General features: G+C 52.7%; 1 gene segment (V, D, J or C); it reads right to left on the bottom strand.

The window, feature by feature from the left end:
- Positions 1-13,961: 13,961 nt before the first annotated feature.
- Positions 13,962-22,069, bottom strand: LOC134151115 (T cell receptor alpha variable 26-2-like). The segment is given in 4 exon segments: positions 13,962-14,083; positions 14,546-14,641; positions 21,188-21,544; positions 22,018-22,069. Coding segments are annotated over 4 exon segments (627 nt in total).
- Between the last annotated feature and the right edge of the window lie 1,816 nt (positions 22,070-23,885).

Genomic DNA, 23,885 nt, shown 5'->3' with positions numbered 1-23,885 from the left:
TGCTCTGCATCCTTCTCAGGAAGACTTGAGCTCTCCAGCATGGTCCCTCTCCCTCAGTCTGGCGCTGCCACAGAAGGGTGTAACTATGGGCCTTGGAACTGGCTGGTCACATCCGTGGAATCTGTGGCAATCTGGTGCACACACACTAGCCCCTACCAAGGATGCACAAATGTGCACAAATACATACGCAGATGTATGGACATGAGCAAACATGTGCATGAGCACACATGCAGATGGAGTTACATAAATACACTCATGCATGCACATGCAAACACAGGTATACACAGCAACAGGAGCTCATGCATGTGCCCCCATGGTCAGTTACACAGCAGGGTAGGCTGTTACACAAACACACTCCCCACCCCCAGTAGTGCCCACAAACTCAACTTAACTAACTTAACTACCTTAACACAAAGAGAGCTGGAGAGTGACACTTGTTTTTGATAAGAAGCCATACGTTTGTTCCTTTCTGAGTTGAACAAAGAATGTGACTGTCTCCCTGAGGTTTGCCAGACTAGCATGGGGGAAGAGTATATGTAGCTCAGCCCAATACAGAGCACAAAATCCGAACAACAAAGGAATTTTTGAGGAGAGCAATGGGCTGGAGCTGGTTTCAAGCCACGTATTCTTTCCCGGTGACTGGGGACACCCAGCATCATGGTGGTGAGCATATTATAGAGACCGGAAATAACAATTACACTTGTAGTATGATTCCAGTATATTCCTCTATCACTCTTCAAAATCAAAAATCCTGTGTAATATCAAATGTATATAAAGTAAATTTTTATATTAAACATTGCACTCTCTGTATGTGTGGAATATCTAAAAGAATCTGGTCAGAGAGTACTGGACTCTGACAAATACCAAAGGGACCTCAGTGAGAAGATACTGATGCCTTCCCCTTCAGGGCAGGGCTGGAGTGCTCTGTGCAGGACAAGGCCCCAGACAAGCTGAGAGCACTCTTTGAGGACTCAGAGGGACTGCCTGCCCAGAGAGAGGAGGAAGAACAACAGGTCAGCAGATTTCTCCTGCAAGACGCATTAGGAGGAAGAGACATAAAACCCAGCAGTGTAGCTCACCTGCTTGTGGAGGAGTGGACTAGGGGATCATTGGAGGGAGCTGGGAGGGAGGATGAGAGAAGGACGTGGCACAGCCTCACACACAGGAGATCACAGGCATCCATCCCGGGATTGCAGGGTGAGGAGCAGCTCATGGACTCTCCATCACCTCTGGGCACTGTCACCTCTCCAGCATTTCCAGCGACTGCTGTGGCACAAGGTGTCCCCACCTACTAAAGCCTCTGGTGCCTATGGCACCACAGAAGGAATTCAGAAGCTGACGCAGGCCATTGATTTCATAGAGCCTGAGACAATGGGGCTTCCCTTGCTAAAGGCCAGGAAAGGGGCTAGCCTGGGCTCCCTGAAAACACAGCCAGTATCAAACTTGCCTGTCTTCCACTCTCCCCCCCACTCTTGGTTGTCTTCTCCTCCACTGGCCATGGCACTCTTCCCTCCTACTCCCTGTCCCAAGCCAGCCAAGAGGGGACATGCTGGCCTCTCTCCTTCTGTGGGAGACACACATCCTGCGAAAACTCTGCCCTGCTCAAGGGACACACATTCTTGGCTGCCTCTGGTGCTCCCTGCACTGGGGACTAAGCTTGGAGCAACCACAGTTTCCTCTTTAGACTCCCTAAAGTTCTGCTGCATTCAAGTCCAGGCATCTGTGTGGAATTTTCCTCTGTGGACCATAGCTCAAGCTGCACAGGGACAAAGGCGTTGCAGGTGCAGACCACGGCAGGCAAGGAGTTAAATTAGGGTAACAAGGTGACCCTTCACCCTTCCCAGAGTAATGGCAGGGGCAGACACTCTGCAGTGGGACCCTTTCAGGCACTGTGCCTTGGAGCTGAGGAAGACATCTCCAGCTACTGCTGAGCCAGTAGCCATCAGTCCTTGCCTCACTGAATCTCTACCCAGAAACACTCCATTGGCTGTGGAGCATGTCCTGCAGGTAGGGAGCCTGACCAGTGCAGTCACTGAAGGAGCAGCCCAGGACTGCTGCAGGCCCTGGGAAGAGAGCAGTCCCACAAGCTCTTGGGGAAGGGGATTCTCTCTTGCCTGGATGGGGCTGGAGTGGGGGAGGAGGCTCATGGAGGTGATGGTCCTGAAGGATGACAGAGGTGGGTATGGTGGGAGAAACAGCCTTGGTGACAGCCCAGGTGCTCCTTCTACTCGCTCTCCCATCCATCACCAGAATGAGAGAGTGTGGCCTGCACCCAAGGGCATGCGTAACACGTGCAGGTCCCCTATCCTCCCCCACACCTCACACAGAGCCTTGCACTGTCCAGTTGTTGCACAGATGTGCTAGACAAGATTGACATTGAAATCAATCTGGCTGAGCCACACACTAGGGTCCTCGTTCCCTAACACCTCCCCAATCCTTATCAGCCAGGGATGCCACAGGACAGCAGTAGATGCCCAAACCCTTGTGGCTCTTCTTTAGTGTCTGCCTTTCCACAGCCATGAAGCAGCTTTCCCTGGGCCTAGCTCTTCCCTGGCAGGGGCAGGTGCCCACATCTGCCTGGTGCTCTGCTTCCCCACTGAGCTCTTGACTCAAGCAGTGCAGACTGGTTGCACTGGAGAACATACAGAAGAAGGCTTGAGGGAAACCCTGGACGAAAGGCAGGAGAGGGGCTCCAAGGATGGCCAGGCTGGAGGGCATTCAGGTGAGCATGTCCTCCCAGTCCCAGCACACGGCCACGCATCTCCTCCTCGGTACGCAGCATGGATCTCAGCATTACCTAACATTGCTGTCAGCAGGTGATTCCAGGAGGCAGCACAGACAGCGTGACACGTGAGATATATATATATATTTTTTATATTGATTTGAATTCTACAGCCTGTGGGCAACCCATGCTGGAGCAGGTGCACTAGAACACCAGAGCAGCAGGAAAATGTGAAGATGCAATGGGCAGCAGGGAAATCGAGCAAAGAGTAGCAGAAAGCAACCACCACACATGCAAGCCCAGCCTCCTACATTACTGTCACCAGAGCAATTGCATCAGAATAAACGTAACTCACATCCAAAACTGAAGTTGACCCTGGGGAATTAGTAGGAGAGCTTTCTGTGTAGAGAGCTGTTTGAATGTATTCGTCCTTTTCTTTCTCAAAGTCCAACACAGGGATGAGAAGTCTGCCTTGTCAGGCTCATTGCCTACCTGTCTGCCTCAGTGCTTGCAGCCTGTGGCGAGTCTGGCTTGTCCCCGACACATGACCCTCTGTGGTCATGGAAGCATGTCACTGCAGCACTGCTGCCTGCACAGGAGCTGAAGCTGGTCCCAGACCCCCATGTAACCCCTAAGGAAATCACAACACCACAGGGGAGCTGTAAGGTTTCCTTTACCGGTTGCTCACATTCCTGAGGACACCCTCCGACACAGACTAGCTGTTAAGCCTTCTCCAAAGTAGGACGTGGGGCCCAGGCTGAATTTTGGCTGTCCATGCTACTGCACTGAGGCTGTACATGGGGTAGACATGATATTTTGGCTTTGCTTGATCCAGATCACCTGCCCTGCTTCACAGGTGAGGTGGGGAGGTGGGTAAACCAAGGGATGCAGCAAGAGAGAGGGGAGGCTGAGGTCTCACCAAGGGAAAGGAGATGAAGTCTAAGGAACATCAGCAGATGGGCCAGAGAGAGTGGCTGGGAAGTGCCTGGGAGAAAGGAAAGGCAGGGCACAGAAGTAACAAGCAGCTTCAGCAGAGGAACAAGAAGGCTCTTGCACCTCCACAGGCAGAGCATGGGAGACCTCAGCTTCCCTGGCAGCCTTCAGGATCAGCTCAGCAGACACTCAAACATGGCCCCTTCATAAGAAACCTCCTACCATACATGGGTGAGGAGCGTCACAGCCCTTTTCTGCTCCTCACCTTGCCACACAGCGCCTGCCCACAGATCTCCTGAGCTGGCAGCAAAAGCTCCTCAGCTTTGCACACCTTGCCTGACAGGCCTGTCCCTGAGCACAGAGAAGCTCCCCAAGCAGTTCAGTGAGACCTGTTGAGCACACGGATGTGTTCCTGACCCCAACAGGATAAAAACACCCCAGGGTCCCTCTTTCTCGGTGGCAGTGGTCTAGCTCATGGCACCTGGAAGAAAGTGAGAGTTAGCATGTGGGGAAAAGCTTCGGGATGAAAACCATGACAGGATGCAAACCCCCAGGGAAGAAGGCTCCCTCTGCCTTGCTCTGCAGCGGGAGCCCCACAGCTGAGGACAGCAAGGTGGTGAGTAGTTTGGAGCAGGAGTACAGAGTTCTTGGCTCTGCGTGCAACACACACTGTGATAATCCCACTCCCCCTTGCCAGGATGCCCCTGGAAGACAGCTCTATTGTGTCCTTCCTCCCCGCTCTCCTGCTGCCCAGAATCTCAGGGAATGTCCTGTCAAACCTGGCCCTTATGGGCCGGCACCAGGACTCCTTCAGTGTGGTGAGGAGTCCAGGGAGCTGCTGTGAGAAAGATGCATCCTCCTTCCAACACCCTGTTCTCTCCAATGGTTCCTGTGTCCCAGAGTGCATGGAAGCCAAAACTCACGGGAGAGAAAAGAAGCCCCAGCGGTGATGATGTGTAGGAGGGTCTGGGCTGTGCTGGCCATGAGAGAGACTGGGACAAGCTAATAATGTCATGCCAGGCCCTGTAGCAGCCTCTATAAGATCCGCTTTTTGGCTGAAATTTGGGACTGCAGAACAACTAAGAACTTCTGTGGCAAGACATTTGTGAAACATCAGTCCCAGATGGGTCAGAAAAGAGAAGCAGACAGAGATGGGTGGCTGTGGGAAGGAAATTAGAAGATGGTGGGTCATAGGGATCAGGGCAGGTTTCTCCTCTCTCTGTCTTGCCTTTTCTTTTCCAAAAGTAAGAGCATCATGAGAATATTCATGCAAAAGTACACATGAGCCAACATTTCCCAGCATTTTCCCATCATACAAGACCACCTCCCTGCAGAGACATTTGCAGAGGTAGGTGGAGAGGGGTCTAGTGTTTCCCTTAGAAAAGAGGAACTATGCTTCTAGTGGAAGCCAGTGCTTGCCCAGTGGTTGCCACAGGAAGGCAGCAAGGAAGAGATACCCAAAGTGCGTGCTGAGCCCAACCTCCACTTTGTGTGAGAGAGAGCGAAAAAACGATCTCCCAGCCACAAGGGAGCAGAGCTGCCAGAAATGATGCCACTAAAGGAGCAAAGAAGGAAGCACATTTTTCTCTCACCATGCCTGAAATGCCCCTGCTGTGGTTTTCTGGCTGGAAGCTCCTGGGACCAGCACAGCCTTGACCCGCCAAGGAGTTCTCACCTTACAACCCGCCTCCTCCAAGAGCAAGCTGGCTGCACTTTGTCCTTCCATAGCCTCCCAAGCTGTGTAGGAAAGAGCTACAGGGCCCTCCCCTCCCGGGTTTCACCCTCATCTACCACCTGCTCCGCAGCCAAGCCAGGGTCAGACCTCCATGGTGGTGAATTGAGTAGTACATTTTGCAGCAGTGGGAGTGTTGCCACCCTCTGACACCAACAAAGACTAAGGATTTGCCCAGTCACTTCCTTGCTCCCACACTCATCCAGGTGTTCCATTCTGTTCTGACATGACAAACATGTGCCCAAGCTGAACAAGGCATTGCTTCCTACAGATTTAGGGCCTGATCTGGGGAAGCTGTGGGTTGTTTAGCCTGGAAAAGAGGAGGCTCAGGGTGGATCTTATCAATGTGTTTAGATATCTGAAGGGAGGGCGTAAAGAGGATCTCTTGCCAGTGGTGCCCAGTGACAGGATGAGAGGCAATGGGCACAACACTGAAACACTGGAAGTTGCATCTGAATTGAAGGAAAAGCTTTTTTCACTGTGAGTGTGATTGAGCACTGGAGCAGGCTGCCCAGAAAGGCTGTGGAGTCGGCACCCTTGGAGATATTCAAAAGCCATTTTGACATGGTCCTCGGCAGCCTGGACAGCCTCCTAGGTGATCCTGCTTGAGCAGAGGACTTGCACTCAATGATCTCTAGAGGCACGCTCTAACCTCAACCATTCTGTCAAAATTATACTAACCACATCTCCATGTCCAGATGATAGAGAGTGAGGAAGGTGCACCTCTGGGAATCCACTCCCCTTTTTTGACCCCATGCCTGGGCAGATCCCAGGAGCCTCTGCGACCACAGAGTCATGACTGCTGAGTCCTTGGTTGGGAAAGGGGTTTACTGGGCTCCAGTTAAAGGGGTAGGACTTCCCTGTGTCCAGCGTCTGCAGGAGACACCTGGCCTAGTGGTTAGAGCAAGTGGTGCTGGGAGTCAAGGTACCTCTGGTGAAATCCCAAGTCTGAAAAGGAAGAGGGAGGTCTAATGCTCACAGTCCCTACACCCTCATTCCTCTCCTCTCTCCTTGGCTACTTGATTCAATACCTGGAGAAGCAGAGCTTGAAAGTGACGGTGGCTCCCTAGCTGCCTCTCCCATGTCAGGGACAAGGCACAGTGCCCTGCAGTAGGAGAAAACACTAGCACATGTACTCCCTCAGGGTGGAAATACCAGCTAATGCTTCCTGCAGCCACCACAGCTGATTGGAAAGCAGTCACACCTGCTTTCCAGGGCCAGTTCTTTGCTCCTCCCATCAGATTTAGCACAAAAAGCACTATGTACAGTGAAACAAACTAGTTCCCAGAAATGTGTTGACCAGCTGTTTCCTGGTGGGCAGAGAAATCCGCACCAGCTCAGGGACACAGGACATTCCCCAAGCTGAGCCCTGGTGTTTCTCCTGACCTGGAGGAGAGACATGGAAAGGAGTGGGAGTGCTCAGAGGCAGCAGCTGGGAGAGGGTGGAAAGAGGAATCTTGTCCAGTGTCCAGCTGATGGATCTTGCTCACATCCTGAGGGCTTAGCTGATTGCCAGATGCAGGGCTAGGAAGGGATATTCTCGCTCTGTGCTACTTTGGCCAGAGTGCACACAGATAGACAGCACCGTCCTGCGGCTCAGAATCCCGCACATGCAAAAACACTAGGGAGTCCTCAGCAGACAGCACAGAAGAGAACCCCCCTGAATCGACACGAGGTTTGGATTTGTCCACACGCAGCAGCATCTGAGGGGACTGGGTCAGGAACTGCTGGTATCAGAAGACGTAAAGACAAGTGTAGCTGGTGGACAAATTGCAGTGCAGTGTTGCACTGTGTTCTGCCTGCATGGTCATTTCTGGTGGGAACTGGAGCACAGAGTCCTTTTGGGCATGACCTGTGGGAACCTCAGTGAGGAGATGTTGAGGACCTCCCCTTCAGGGCAGGGATGGAGCACTCTGCACAGAACAAGGCCCCAGACAAGCTGAGAGCACTCTTTGAGGACTCAGAGGGACTGCCTGCTCAGAGAGAGGAGGAAGAACAACAGGTCAGCAGATTTCTCCTGCAAGACGCATTAGGAGGAAGAGACAGGAAATCCAGCAGCACAGCTCACCTGCTTGTGGAGGAGTGGACTAGGGATCATTGGAGGGAGCTGGGAGGGAGGGTGAGAGAAGGACATGGCACAGCCTCACACGTAAGAGACCATAGGCATCCATCCAGGGCTTGCAGGGTGAGGAGAAGGTGTACCCCTCCTGAGAATGGAGCCACAAACAGCCCCACAGGATTGCTGAAGTCTGACGTCACCTGCCTGCAGGGGGCCCCTCTGGCAATTGTTCCACATCTCTTCCCATGCTGATACATTTCTGCTCTGGAAATCATAGGATCGCCCATCCTTTCACTCAGAAGAGGCCTCCCTCCGCGAGGGAATGAGCAGGGCGTAAACCCAGAAATGGAAAGGCAGCCTAGAGGGAAGCAGCAGCACAGGTCATGTCATTAGCTGGGATGTTTTCCATTCATTGTGAGCATCTTAGAAAATTGTCCCTTCTGCAAAGGGTGCCGCTGTGCCTGGGGCATTGCAGGCCCACTATAAAAGCCAATGTGACTCCCTCGCTCTCTCATCCACTTCCCTCACCTCCTCCTCTGTGTGAGCCGGGTGAATTTGAGGCCCCCTTCTCCTCCTCCTTCTCTTTTGGGTTGTCTCCCTCCTGCTAGGCTGGGTCTTGGGGCTGCTTGTCATGGGAGGGAGAAGGGGGAAGAAGACTTAGCTTAGAGTGCTGCTGGGGCTTGGCTGCAGTGAGTCCTGGGTTATGGGCAAGACAGGAGCCTTCCTAGGCATGCGTGCTCCCTGCAGGGCCCTAGCAGGACACAAAGACAGACCAGAAGCCTGAATGGCTTCTTCACAGGATGCCAATCCTAGCCAAGTGGATGCCTTGACACATTCAGGGCAGGTGACAGGATGTTGCTCACACACCTTCCTGCTCCGCTTCCTCCCTGCCCTCTCCCACAAGCACATCTCCAGCCCCCACATATGTCATGCCACCAGCAGTGTCTGCCATGCCATCCCCATCCCTCTGGCCAACAGCTGCAAGGAGCGCTGTATCACGCAGTGACACAACTGCTCCATTGCCCCTGAGCTCCCTGTCGTCGTTCTTGCCCTGCCCGGCTTTATCCTCAGCTCCTTCCTGCAGAACACCATCATGGGATCCTCCACCTCTGCTGCTGTTGGCAGCATCCTCAGCTTTGAGGGAGTCCCCATCACCTATGACTGCTGTGACCTCTCCAGCATTTCCAGCCATTACTGTGGCACAAGGTGTGCCCCCCCCCAATAAAGCCCCTGTTGATGGCACCACAGAAGGAATTCAGAAGCTCATGCAGGCCATTGATTTCATAGAGGTTAAGAATACAGGGCTCCCCTTGCAAAAGGAGGGCAGGAAAGGGGCTAGTCTGGGCTCCCTGAAAACATACGCAATGTCTAACTTGCCTCTCCCTAACTTGTGTCTTCCACTCTCTCCTCTTTTTCTGTAGATCATGAGCCATGACACACAAATGCCCTGTCCCAAGCCACCTAAGGGGGGAACTAAGGAGGGGACAGAGTGCCTCCTCAACAAGTTTCCCAATGATACCAACCTGGGAGGAGTGGCTGATACACAAGAGTGGGCTGTGCTGCCATTCAGAGAGACCTGGACAGGCTGGAGAGTTGGGCAGAGAGAAACCTGGTGGGGTTCAACAAGGACTAGCGCAGAGTCCTGCACTTAGGGAGGAATAACTCCATGGCTGAGGGCTGACCGGCTAGAAAGCAGCTCTGCAGAGAAGGACCTGGGAGTGCGTGTGGATGAGAAGCTGATTATGAACCAACAACGTGCCCTTGTGGCCAAGAAAGCCAATGGTATCCTGGGTGCGTTAGGAAGAGCAGGTTGAGGGGGGTGATCCTGCTACTCTCCTCAGCCCTGGTGAGACTTCATCTTGAGTGCTACATCCAGTTCTGGGCTCTCCAGTACGAAAGAGAAATGGAGCTACTGGAGATGTTGTCCCAAAATCTGGGTTCTGTTACCCGGTGTACGAGCAACCAATAGACACACAGGGTCGATATATTTGTTTATTTCATTTCTGCACAAGATGGGTGCCTGGTGGTAAATCCACAAAGCTAGCACACCTTCTCCCCCTCTCATTCTTGATTTATACGCACTTTTTAGGGAGTATTTTATACAAATCTTTCTATTGGTTACAGTTTCATTACCTCAGGTAATCGCTCTGCGCTTGCACTTTCACATTCTTGTTAATTAGCATAGGAAGTGAAGAAGAGGAGATAACATCATTATCATGTCATTTCCATCTCATTATCCATTTAGGGGTGTGAAATTTAGTATGTTAATAAGCCTTAATGAACCTAAGGTCACTTCTGGGTTATTCTGCTGTTTTTGTCTTACCTACCCCTCACAATCTTCAAAGCGCTGTGGTTTCATCAAGGTTATTTAGCCGGAGCTGGTTATCCTTCGCAGTATTGTTTTTCTCTCCCCCTTGTCCTTGAGTCTTGTTAACTATTTGCAAGGCATTTCTCACAGTATTTCTCTAACAGAGAGAGTCCATCGTGGGGCTACAAAGATGATCAGAGGACTGGAGCACCTGCCCTATGAGGAACGGCTGCAAGAGCTGGGCCTGTTAATCGTGGAGAAGAGAGGACTGAGGGGGGGGAATCTTATCAATGTCTGCATGTATCTGAAGGGAGGGTGTCAAAGAGGGGGAGACTTAAATCTTTTCAGTAATGCCATGCAACAGGACTAGAGGCAACATGTACAAGCTGAAGCACAGGAAGTTCCGCCTGAATATGAGGAGGAATTTCTTTCCCATGAAAGTGGCAGAGCACAGGGACAGGTTGACCAGAGAGGCTGCGGAGTCTCGTTCTCTGGAGTTATTCAAAACCCACCTGGATGCGATCTTGTCTAACATGCTCTAAGTGACCCTGCTTGAGCAGGGAGGTTGGACTAGATGATCTCAGGAGGTCCCTTCCAACCTAATCCATTCTGTGATTCTGTGATTCTGTGAAAGTACTGCAGCATCCCAGCCTGGATGTCCATGTGATTTTTCCCTCTGTGGACAGTATCTCAAGCTGCACAGGGACAAAGGCATTCCTTGACAGAGTGGGTGGGGAGGGCAGTTAAGGTAAGGGAGCAAGGTGACTCTTTCCCAGAGTAAGAGGACGGGCAGACACACTGCAGTGAGCTCCTTTCAGGCACAGTCCCCTGGAGCTGAGGAAGACATCCCCAGCTCCTGCAGAGATGCAACAGAGGGACAAGCCTGTGGCCACTGCACAAGGCTTAGCACATGAGCATGGCGAGAAGGGCTGAGGGTGCAAAAACAAAGCGGGTATCCTGCCCTGCCTGGGATCTTCTGGCCATCTCACAGCACAGGGCAGCCTGGGACAGGCACACAGCAATCAGTGGCACTTGATCCCCACCTTTCCTGCTTTTCTTTTAAGGCCCCAAAACAGCCCTTATGCAATATTAATAACTTATGCAATCCCCAAATGCTCTTGCCCTGCAACTCCTAGTGTCCCAAACACCTTGGCAGTAACCACACTTCCCCTCCTCCTCCCCGCCCACCACCACTACCCCCTGCACACACACTTTATCTGAAATCTGCTCTGCTGAGCTGCTTCGGATGATGCATCTTGATGGGTTTCAAGCCTTGGCAGTGGGACATTCCTGAGAGTAGCTTGGATAGGGTGTTTTTTCCTCTGAGTATATGACTGGGTTCCCCCACCTGCCCTTGTGCTCCTTAGTGCTTGCAGAGATAAGTCCTTAATGAGCTGAAGGCTTTCTTGGGATGGGCCTTGGAGTAACTGGAGCAAGGTATTACGCTTGCCACACCTGCCATTATTCTCTGTGCTCTTTTGTATGTGTGTAGGTGAGCTTTTTATCGCATAACCTAACACCTTACACATGAGACCTAAACCCTACATTATCCCTTACCTCACTGAAGCAGACCCTACATTACCCCTTACTTCACTGAAGCCGAAGGGATGAGGGTGGTAGGGGTGACAAGGTGGGTGGGGAATAAGTACAATCCAGAGCAAAAACAAGGGAAGGTGAGTTTAGGAAGGGAGGAGAACAGGTCTTTAACTGAAGATCAAAGTGGAGAAGAAGGAGAGCTCTGTGTGTAAAGGGATGTTTGAACCTCTGTGTTCTTCTCTTTCTTAGAGCCTAAAGAGTGATCAGAAGTTTGTGCTGAGTGGCAATAAAGTGAAATGAATACAGTTCATGTGTGGAGATTACTACCGCCCTGTCCGGGGCTGAGATGTGCTTCCTGACCCCTCACGCCACTAGTGCTGGGGTCGTAGTGCTGCCAACCCGGAGCTGCTCCCTGCCTGGGTGGCAGCCTGTTTCTGACCATGCTTGGCGGCTCGGTACTGCACAGCCCAACGCCATGCCGAGCAGGGCGAGAGGTCATGGGCAGAGCCCGGCGAAGAGTGCTAGGGAGCAGGGCTGAGCACTGCTTGCTCTCAGGCAACTGGGCCTAGTCAGGCCTGGGAGCACAGGCAGGGCTGCTGCTGGCAGGGGTTGCCATTGCTGGCAGACACAGAGCAGCAGGCCTGGCCTGGCCTGGCCTGCTGCAGAAGGGGCAGCTGAGGAGGAAGTGCCCTGATGCAGGTGGCAGGAAGGGAATTCGGCCCCGGTGCCTGTGGCACCTTCGCTGGCTTGGGCCCTCCCAACAGGCACCTGAGTGCACCTGCAGGGAAACAGCCCCTGGACCTGGCTGTCTGCAGCAGTCCAAGGCAACTTCTGGAGTCTCTCTCGCTTCTCTCAAGCCGCTACAACTAGTAAATTGAACAAGCGTTCCTTTCAAGATCACTCCAAAGTCTCTTCTGCGACCTGAACAGCCTGTGGCCTGGGGGATGGGCTCAAGAGTGTAAGCAGAGGCTTATCACAGTAGGCTTTACAGAGAGGGGAGAAATAAGCTATGCTTTCACAGAATAAGAAGAGAGTTAAGAGAGCTTTCTTTAAAAAATAATGAAAAAAAAAAAGAAAAGAAGGAAGGAAGGAGAAATGGTGAATGAAAATGGTGGAGAACAGTGTGATGGAGCTAGTGTGTGGAGCTCTGTCAACCAAACCACAGCTGGTGAATATGTCCTGTGATTCTTATTGTCCATATTTTTTGCAGTTCCTCTTGATCTATGTCTTTTGCCTCTCTCCCTCTCTGTCTCTCTCTCCCCCAGCCACCCACCTCCTAAAGCATTTCATCACATCCTCAGATAAATGCCCATAATGGTAAGGATGAGTTATTGACCCACAAATACATGTAACTGTTGCTTAACTTTGCTTTATCGCTCTCTTCCTTTGTGTTATTGTCATACATGTACATACAAGAAGGAAAAAGTGGGACAGGTTCTCTCTAGGTCAGCTCTCATGGCTGCAGTTGAAGGACAAGGGAAAATAAGACACTGAAATGAATCTAATTTTAAATGGTCTCACTCTCAAAACGAGTGTTATCCATGTTGTTTCGGTGAATACCAATGTGCCTCCTGTTATGAACAGGGATCTTCCGAGTGCAATGACTGTGCATGTGACTGAGTCTGTGTGTGCACACACGTGACTTTCTGTAATGACAGAGCATGACATTTTGAAAGCTACAAGGAACAAATGTGGACCAATGACGTCTAGAAATATTTCCCAGAGTACCGTGCACTTCAGTAGATTGTGCAGCATTCAGTGCACCTTTACAGCATCAGGAGTGACAAGACTGCACCTTCATGCTCGACCTTATAAGGATACTGTACACAAGGCTTCTTCTGTAGCAGGGCTTCTTCAGCTGTGGGGATAACAAACCTCTGTGTATGAGTATGGTACATGACACTGGAGACAGCAACATACCACAGCCTCGATTCTGGAGTCTCACATGCAGCTTTTGCAGCCTGCAGGGAGTTTGTCTTGTTCCAGGCACACAACCCATCTGCTGCCTGCTAGGCAGGGCTGGGCGAGGGCCTGATTTCCCTTCTCAACAGCAGGCTTTCAGGAACTTGCAAAGAGTGGCCCAGAGGGGCTGCAGGCTGGCTCCAGGAGTTCTGGTTCCCAGCAGAGTTTGCCCAGCTGAGCCAGCTAGCAAGGGCAGGGGAGTAGGGCAGTGGTGTCCCAGCCAGTAAGCCAGTTCAGCCATCTCTCCGCAGCCAACACAAAACCCATGACCCACACACTGGGACAGGGTGGGTGACATCAGGCCAAGAGCCAAGCTCACACCTCAGTCTGATTCCCAGGAGATTGGAGTGGTCATACTTGGAGCTACTTGGTTCTTGTGGGAGAGACAGGGTGGTGCAGAGTCCTGCTGCTGCATGGGGACCCAAAGGACTGCTCTTGACTCCAGATGCAGGCTGAAGATGGGGAAGAACAGGGAGGCCAGCTGTGATTATAAGACAATACTCAGGGACTCGAGCCGCATTTGCTTCCCCCTGCCGACTCCACCACTTGTTTCAGGCTCACAGGAAAGTCAGAGTCCTCCAAACTCAGTCATTTCCAGCAAAGGTGAAAGCAGGGTTAGCAGGGAAGCAGCTCAGAGAGTTTCTGTGCTGTACCCAGACAGGCTCCTTTCCCATGTCCCTCAAGGCACAGCAATACATGCCAGCATCCCTCAGCTGAGCTTGTTTGGGCTGAGGCTGGTGTAGCACTCAAGCCCAATCATGCCTCTGAGGACACCACCAGCCCTAGGGGTGACATGGAATCCTTTCCTGAGGAGAACAGGTTGTTCCTGTTCTGTGAAGAAAAGAAAAAGTCTATGTATAAATGTGCATATACACACACATATATAAACATATATATAAACATATATATATGGGGCTATGAGACTTGGAGACTCACATGAGTCCCTGACTATTTCCAGCCCTTGGTGCTTCACAGAGAGCTGAATACCCAACCAGCATCATGCAAAAGGTATGTGCGGAGTGTGGTCCTGTCCTGGACTGTGGAGACAACATGGTACAGCAGAGGCTTTTTCACTGCCTCCCTCCTTCCCGTGAAGCCACTGGCACCAGCCCCTTTCAGAAAGAGAGTCTTTGACTGGAGATCCCCAGATGTGGAGGGAAAACGGTGCTACCAAGGGAGAGCTGGAGCTCAGCCTCGCACGGAGACACGTCTTCCCTTCCCCAGGTTCCTGCACAGCCAAGGAATGTGCTTGCACCAGGGTTTCTTGTGTGTAACACAGCTACAAGGACTTACCAGAGACCTTGACTTCCTCCAGCTGGAAGACGCATATTTTCCTGCGGTGTTCGGCAGTGTGGTGAATCAGCCCCTCTCCTTCAGGCCAGCTGCCACCTGATATGAGACCGGCTGAGGGCCTGGCCTCTACTGTGCTGGGATCAGAGCAAGGCATCAAAGGTGGATGTCTGGTAAGTCTAGGTGATCTGGAAGGTGCCTGTCTCCTCCACTGGGACTAGTGCCTCTTATGGGGTGAGGGCCCATGGCACCTGGAAGAAAGCAAGGGTCAGCGACTGCACAAGGGAAAGGCTTCAGGGTGCAAACCAGGACAGGATGCAAACCCCCATGGAAGAAGGCTCCCTCTCCCTTGCTCTGCAACAGAAGCCCCAGGCTGGGGGACAGCAAGGCGGTGAGTGGACTGAGGCAGGAGCTCGGAGTTCTTGGCTCAGCGTAGATCCCACAGGTCTATAACACCCATCCCCTGCTGCCAGGATGCCCCTGGAGGAGAACTCTGCTGTGTCCCTGCTCCTAGTTCTCCTGCTGCATAGAGACCCAGAGAACACACTGTCAAGCCCACCCCCCTCAGCCAACAGGCCACTGAATGTCCTGACAGCAGAGGAGACCTGTGAACTCTGGGCTCCCCATGGCAGGAAGGGTCTGTTCTTGGTTTGCTCTCCCACTCCAGTCCTCTATCAGTTAGAAATACTTGCTTTTCTGCACACCCTCTGCCTGGCTCCTTGTGACTTCAGGACGCTCCTCCCCACCGAGGATTCACATCTTCTGGTTCCTCAGCAACCCTGCTCTGCACCACCCCAGGGAGCCTGGCTGTGTCCTGCTCTGGCAGGATATCCTGCCACCTCAGAGGGGAACCTGGCTCCAATGGGGGCTGTGGACTCCCACAAACGCTCAGGTGACAAGCACATCTTACTGCATGGCTGAGGGAGTAGTGCTAGGAGTGAGTAAGCTGCTGCCTCCTCCGGGTGTACAGGAGGCACTCCTTGGGGTGCTAGTTTGTGAAGTCTGTGGCTAGGGCAGCCCTGAACCCTGCAACAGGAAGGGGATGGGAAGGGGTGGGGTGATGCAATGGCAACACACCTCCCCCCTCCTTTTCTGATCAACTCTGGAGTGACCCTGTGTACCAGCAACAGGAGACAGAACAAGCTCTGTTCTTTTAAAGTCTCATTTCGGCTTTGCTCCAGAAAACTCCACCATGGTAATGTTAGCAACATCAACACCAGCTGCACTATTACTACTACTGCTACTACTATGAATAATAATAGTAATAATATAATAATAATAATTTTTAACCTTCTAAGACCTGGGGCAGTCACGCCAGCAGGCTTTCTTCTAGGCTTCTCCAACTCATGAAACTGCTGCACCTCACAGGCTGTACCTCACTGGCCCATGGCACCTGGAAGAAAGCAAGGGTCAGCGACTGCACAAGGGAAAGGCTTCAGGGTGCAAGAAGCCCCAGGCTGGGGGACAGCAAGGCAGTGAGTGGACTGAGGCAGGAGCTCGGAGTTCTTGGCTCAGTGTAGATCCCACAGGTCTCCTGTTGCACTACTCCCTCAGCCATGCAGTAAGATGTGCTTGTCACCTGAGCGTTTGTGGGAGTCCACAGCCCCCATTGGAGCCAGGATTCCTAGAGATGTGGGGGCTGCTGACACTGACACAGCCTTTTCTCGTTGAAAAGACTTTCCTTCTTTGACTCCTGTGTCTCCTCGCTCCATCTCCAAGACCTTGCCTGCATTGGCTGCAACTGGCTCCTGTACAGTGTCTGCTGCCAAACCCCTCTCTGGACACCCCAAGGCTGCAGCTCTCAGACATCTGAAGGAACACCACACCTGAGCCTTGCAGTTTCCAACTGCTCCTGACCATCCTTCCAGGCAATGTGAAATCTCTCCTTCTGTCTGCAGGAACGTCCACCAAAAAATAGTGAATCCCTTCTCCTGTCACACCATCCCAGCCTCAGAACAATCATAGACCACTTCAGGAAACATTTCTGTAGAAGTCATCTCACCGGAAAACAAACTACACCTTTTCAGTCACTCCTAGGCTTGGCTTCTTCATCACAAGTTAGATCTGCATATGCCCTGATCTACCTCTTTAGCTGTCAGAAATCCTTTCCTCACTCTTTCAATAGACTCACAGAATTGCTGAATGAGTTAGGCTGGAGGAGACCTCTGGAGGTCATCTCATCACAAGCAGATGTCGTGAGATCAAGTTGCTCAGGGTTCTGCCCAGTTGCCTTGAATATCTCCAAGGATTGTTGTTTTACAACCTCCCTGGCAAACTTGATCCACCCTCAGGTAAATAATACTAATGACAATGACAGTGATAAAGCTAACAATCATAGTAATGCTAAAAAAAAAATCTGAATTTCTAATCCTAATTTCCCATGTTCCTACCTGTGTCCATTGCCTTTCACTCTATTCCTGAGCACCTCTGAAAAGACTCTGCCTCCATCTGGCTTTTTAGCCTCCAGCCAGGTTACTGTGGACAGCAAGAAGGTCTTCCTTAAGCTCTTTCTTTTCAAGGCTGAAGAAGCCCAGGCTGCCAAGCCTCTCCCCGGGTGACACGTGCTCCAGCCCCAAGACCCTGCTCAGTGGCCTCTGCCAAACTCACTCCTGCATATCAGTGACTCAAGAAGCTGAAAGGCACCTTTCCCTAGGGGAAAAGCTGTCTCTTGAGCCAAAGCCTTTGGGAGAAAATGCCCTGGTAAGCAGCAGAAGAAACCACCAGTCTGGCTTGCTGTCCCAGAGGCAGCCACTGGAGATGATGAGCCATTCCTGGCAGGCGGTAGTGCTAGAAATACTGCAGACAGCCCCATGGAAGAATCATCCTCTGAGCTCTCACCAGCCACACTGTGCATCCAGCTCTCCATCTCCAAATGGAGCCAGGAAAGTACAACAGATGTGAGCATATTAACTCAGCACACTAATTTATGCCCTTGGCCTGCACTTCTCAGTGCCTGCTCAGTCTGTGAAGGGTCCACCAACAGCATCTTCCATGGCATCCACTTTTCAGCACACCTGGGGAAGGTATGATTGTAAAAGAACAGGGAAAGATTAGTCCCTTGGGCAATCAGAATCAATGTAACATGCTTAGGAAAAAGCAGGCACGTCATTTCTACTGGCATTCTAGAATGAGTTAGAAGTGCCCTCATATTCAAACATGGTTATTATTTGCTCTCCCACATGTCCCACTTTTCTCACAAAAGCCAGAATCTTCCATCACACATCTCTGGGTCTTCAAAAGCTAGAGGACAGACAGGAAATCATCCTCCACCTGGCAGCCAAACTACTGCTTTCTTTCCCATACAACTGGGAGCAAGGCTACTCATCCACCTTCCTGACCCCACAGCACAGGCCATCTCTCTTCTCCAGCTGCCCCGTTCTCCTTCCCTCCTTCTCACTCCCTCTGCCCTGTTTCTCCTTCTCATGCATTCCCCACCAGCTCCTTGCCACAAAGACTGAGCTCTGTGTGCCATCTCAGGAGGCCTCCCTGTAAACACCTGCACATTTACTCTCTCAGGGAGGAAAAATGCAGCCAGTGTCTCTTGTCAGGCACCCTGGCTGTTTTTGTCACCTTCTGCCACAGACGCTCTCCAGGGCCACCTCTTTGCTCCACCAGACAAATTTAGCACAGCAAGAGCACTGCACACAGAGCGACAAACTAGTTCCTAGAAAAATAGAGAGACCAGGTGATTTTGCTTTAGCAGAGACACCAACACTGACTTAGAGACTTCTGGTGGGAACTGGAGCACCAAGGCCTTTTGTGCACGGCCTGACAAACCACAAAACCATTTCAGCACTGCTTGTCTGTGTATCCATCTATCTGTCACTTCATCAGCTCTCTCACTATACCCCCATCTCCATTTTTTGCTTTTTGCGGACTATAATAAACTACAGCGTTTGTCTGTACACTCTGCTTTCTGCAAGTTCTTGTTACTCCTCACAGACAGGCCAGTCTGTGAGCTCATCCTGCTTTTCATCAGTATCTTCATCAGGCTGTGAGGCCATCAGGTGTTTCTGGATCTGTCACTGGCTTTTTGCCCCTCCTGGAGATCTGAAGCAGCTGTATTAACTTCTGCCATAGCAGACATGAACTTCTCAACTCTCCTTCTTCTGTCCATACTTCTCAGTACCACATGCCCTCCATAAGTCACACTACAGCACTTGCCCATGCCCTTGCTTTATAAAGCTTTCCCTCTCTCTACCAGCCTTCTCTGAATGCCCTTCAAGGGTTTTGTCATTCCAGCATAGACTGACAACATTTTCTTCAAATCCCAATCCCTCACAAACAGAGAGTGTCCCATGTTTAGCACTGGCCCCTCCCCTGGCAGCTTTCTCTCTCTAAATTGCTCTCTCTCTCTAAATCTCTCTCTCTAAATCTCTCTAAAAGACAGCATGCATAACGGCACTCGTTATCGGAGAAAGAGATGTGCAGAGCCTTATTCCCCCTTTTATGCCCATTACTCCTGACATCCCATGGGGTACTTGCTATGCTGCACCAGCAGCCCCTGATCTCCCTGCAGAAAGACTGCCAGTTCCCCATGAGGTCAGAATTTGCATTTTCCCCCAGCACTGATGGGACACTCTCTTGCTCTGATCAGCCCCAGAGTGAAAGTCGTGTCTCACCAAACTCTGGCAGGCCCAGAAGGGCTGCCAGAAAAGTCAGGACCATGTGATGATCTCCACTACACGAGGTGTCCAGGTGTCTCCAAGAAAGAGGGTGCTGATGAGACCAGGTCCTCCCTTCCCCTCCCTCTGCAAGCTCAAAGCACCCTCCAGACCGCAGCCCAGAGGGTGGGGCAAAACTCTCACACTGCTGCTCCACACAGATCTCCCTGGGACCTTGCACCTCTGCCCACCTCTGGCTCTCTGGACAAAGCAGCTGAAGTTGTTAAAATGCTCAACCTAAGGAAAGCAATGAAGCTGCACCCTTTGCTGTGCTCCATGCTCCCAAGAGGCAAGGAGAGGCTTTTTCAGCACTAGGAGGTTCCTGTGTGCAGTCAGGCCACATCTGAGCTCTTTCACAACCCTCTAGGTCCAAAGCTGCTTGGGTAGCCTCTCAGTCAGAGGTACCCAGCTGTAGCACTGCTGCCTTTGAACTCTGTGCCCCATTGCCAAAGGGGCCTTGGGCACCTAAAATATCATGTAGCAGCCGAAGATTATGCAGCCTGCTGTCAGGCACCAGGAGGCTGCTGGGTGTCTTCCTGCCTTTTGCTCCTCCTGGAGATCAGAAGCAGCCCAGCTATCCCCCAGCAAAGGAAGAAGTGTCCATGGTGATCTTCCCCTGCCATCCAGAGCTGAACCCGAGACCAAGGCTTACACCCACCCCACACGGGGTTGGGGAAGGCCCCCTCCACACCTGCTAGTATCCCCTTGTGCCTTGTGCCTCAGTACTGTTTGAACAGAGGTAGGACCAGACACAGACCCAGGCACCTGGACCCAGGCTGTCTTCCCCCAGAAGGATTTTCCTTCTACTCTCCCCCAGACAGAGAAGCAGCTCCTCAAGAATCCCCCAACCAGAGGCAGACACACTGCCCCCTCTGGCAGGGTGGAGTCGGGCATAAAATCACAGCACAGCCCTTTGCTTTTGCACACAGCCTCCAACTGCAGGGCCTTACCTGGTTGTTGTGCTCCCACTGTCTGGGTGAGCACAAGTGCTATCCATTTTCAGTCCCTTCTCAGGTGTAAGTTTATGTGATTAAAGTCTCAAATATTAAGTAGCAGAGGAACAGTGGCAGGCAGAGGAACATTAGCAAGCTCATCAGAGCCAGCAGCGCACCCTGAACTGACTCTTTCCAGGGCAATCACAGCAAGAACAATCAGCACCCTTGCCTGAGAGGGCTTCACAGGATGAGTCAGCTGAGGATGCTCTCCCCATATCACCCGACAAACTTAGGGCCTCACTGTCTACTGCAGTATGGGACGCGTTGTGGGTAGTAGTGGGAGAGCACTGTAGGACTGTGCAAGATATACTGTGGTATGCTTTGGGGAAGGTCCAAAGGCAGGCAAGGGCGGGATGAAGGTAGTTTGCCAAGAAGCAAGCATGGGGAAAGAGGCAGAGAAAGGGAGAGAAGGTGCCAGGTGGCTGGTCCTTATGCTTTTCTGGCCATGCCCTGCACCTGATCAGCACAGCCTTTCCTGCCTTCTTGCAAGCTGGACCAACTGGTGAGTAGGATACAGCTCTGGGTGCTAGGTAAGGGAGAAGGCATAAATCTGAGTCAGATATCAGAGAGACAAGGGTGGGCTGAGAGTTGGCTACTGGAGGAACCATGGGGTTTGGGAATCTGCTACACGAAAGGCCACAGGTCTGGGCCACCTGCTAGAGAGAGCTCCTTGCCTCTACTGTGTGTGTGTGTCTTGTGCATGAGGCAACTATGAGACCTAGTGATGCTGTGCAATCTATCGATGGGCCTGAGCATCTGAGGCCAGTTCCCAGAGGAATCCAGCATGCCCAGTATGTTTGTGTGTGTGTGTGTGTGTATAGATCTGTGTACTACCACCTTTTGCTAAATCCAGGGGCCTTCCCGCCACTGAGGCCCCAGCAGAGGGCGATGCACGGCTGGGCAAGCCCCGCTAGGCTGCCCTGGCTGGAGGAGGGGCGGCGCACCCTGGCGGGCCCGGGGCCGCCATGCACCTGCCCCCACCCTACCTTGTACACCCTGCCCCATCCACGGCGGTTTGTGCACAGCCGCAGCCCCAGCCTGTCCCGCTGGGTCTCTCAGGGTGCAGTAATACACCGCCGTGTCACGCCGCTGGGGCCATGTGAGCTGCAGGTCACTGGACCGGCGGTCTGCAGCCACAAGCAGGGTTCCTGGAGGGTCCTGCACCTCTTTGGACCCTTTGAGAGCACTCACAATGAACGTGGGACCTCGTCCCGGGAGGTGCCGGTACCAGTGGATGTACTCGTAGGACTGTATGTTGGGGTGTGAGCAGCTGATGCTGATGCTGGTGCCCTCTGTGGCCTCTGCTGACAATTCCTGCTGCACCTGGGCTCTGCCCACAGCCACTGCCAAGGAGAAGACAAAAAATCTCAGAAAATTCCTTTGCTCCCCGAGAGGTCAGGCAGAGGGAGAGGAGAGAAGACTGTTGAGGGTTGGTGGAAAAACTCTTTGGAGAAGAAAGGATGGAGAGCAGCTTTATCAATGAGTGGCTCTTTGGAGGGAAAAACTGATGAGTGATGTTTGGAGAGCTGCTCCAAACGGAGAAGAGTGTAGAGGAGAGGGTGAGGAAAGAAGGCGTAGGGACTGAATGGAAGGATGCCCACTGATGGGCGAGGAGGAAAGTAGTGAGAGAGGAGGGTTTGGAAGAGGAAAGGACGGCTGGGAATATGGAAGGGAAAGAGGCAGAGAAGAAGAGGGCTGGGGGTCAGGAGGATGCAAAGGAGCCTGAGGGCAAGAGGCGAGGGCAGCTCCGAGGGTCCCAGGGGAAGCGAACCCCGGCACTGCCCCAGGCCTCCAGGCCACTGCCAGCCCCACGTACCCAGGAGCAGCGTGGCTAGTACTGCCAGCCCTGCACCCCAGCTCTGCTGCATCGCACTGCCCCACACAGCACCGCGCCGCTTGACCCCCCATGCCTCACTGCCGCCCGCCAGCACCGACTCTGTGCTGCGGCACCGGTGCCTCCTCTCGGCCGCCGCCGTCAGCAGCAGCTCCACCCCAGGACTGTGCCCTGCCTTGGCACCGGCACCGCTCTCGGCCTCGCCCACACCCAGTCCTAGGCCACGGCAGGGAGGTGAGAGGGGCGGGAGTGGGGTGCTCAGCGGTATGGCGGCACAAGGAGGCAGCTGCTCCGCAATGCACACGGCGCTCCCAGGCCCGCGACATGGTCAGGTGGGACGGGAGTGACAGTCGCCGGGTGTCGTCATGGGGACGAGCCCTGATGCCCCCGGCACAAAGCGGAACACCACAGGCCACGGTGGCGGGGGCAGCTGACGCTCCCCAAGCTTCTGCATCAGGGCCGCAATAAACAGCTCATGTGCTGCTGTACGGGAATAGTGCACTCCAAAAGGATACCAACTGCCCCAGGTGCTGCAGGCTGCTGCTGCCTGAGAAGCTGCTACTGCTGGGTGAGTGTCCCACGAAAGTCCGGCCACAGCGGCACCAGGAAATGTGCCTGCGAGCGGGAGTGTGACAGCGCCACAGCTCAGCCACGAGGCCCTATGCAGACCTGCTGCAGTGACCCACGGTGTGTGGCAATGCAGGCAAGGGCTGCCCCTGGCCTGGGCCCCTGGTCACGGACACCCCGGCTGCCCAGAAAGTAGCAGTGGAGGTCTGGCAGAGCAAAGGTGAATGGCAGGAACCTATGAAAGTTAAGTACATTAGACATTATGCACCTTAGCTGCTCGGAGCAGTGATCGCTGGTGTCTGCTGTCCTCTGTGGGGAGCATCATGACAGCACAAAAACAGAGCAGCCCTGAAGGCAGAATTACCAAGAAAAACCAAGCAACCAAAGGAAAAAAGGCTGTAAATTACAGGAAGTAACAGCATTTTTAATTCTACAGTTTTGTAAAAAGTGCAGGATCAGGAGATGTGGTCCAGCAGCTTGTGAAGCCACCAATATAGAAGAAGCAGTTCAGGTGAGAGAGAGGAAAGACCCCAAAGCAAATCAAGGAAGTCTGGAAGTGTTTCCCAGAGGAGCCTGTCCTTTACCTGATCACACAGCATGGGGGGCAGCTGTGCCCCAGGGGGTGGGAAAAGGCAGCATGTGCACACAGGGTGTGTGTGGATATTTGAGAGCAGCTCTGCAGGCACTGAGATAATGGGGTGTCCCCCAGGGACACATATATCCTGGAGCCTGGCCCCGGAGAGGCCAAGCTTGTCATGGAAGCCTCAAGTGTACATGCAGGGAAATCCTATCCCAGGTGTGGGCAGTATGATTTGCAGCAGTGGGGCTGCAAATGCCCCCACAGGGAGAGCTCTGTGTGAAGAGAGGGCTATTGGCGGGTACTCATCCTTTCTGAGGCAGGGGGTAACTGCCCTGCCTCTGCCTGTGGGAGTGTCAGGGCAAAAAAAGCTCAGGCAGCCCTTGCCTTGGTGGTGCCAGGGCAGAGGTGCAATACAGGCTCCCATGACAAGCAAGGCCTCTCCAGGGCCAGGCTCCAGGATATGTGTGACTGTGTGTGTGTGCGCGCACATAATTCCCTTCATTCACTTAGTGTGCTAATGATCTGAAGGGGCCAACAGGGAACTGACTCAGGCATCCCACTGAGAGCAAGTTGTGGTGACTGCCCAGGTCCCCACTGACTGCTGTACTGTCCCTGCCAGCTGGCATTTAGGGAGGGGGAAATCAAAAACAAAACAAAACAAAAAAAAAAAAAAAACCCATCCAGCCCATCCGGCTCCCCAGAC

Source organism: Rhea pennata, chromosome 26, assembly GCF_028389875.1.
Source record: "Rhea pennata isolate bPtePen1 chromosome 26, bPtePen1.pri, whole genome shotgun sequence".
NCBI classification, from domain to species: Eukaryota; Metazoa; Chordata; class Aves; order Rheiformes; family Rheidae; genus Rhea; species Rhea pennata.
This window is presented reverse-complemented; position numbering and strand designations above follow the sequence as displayed.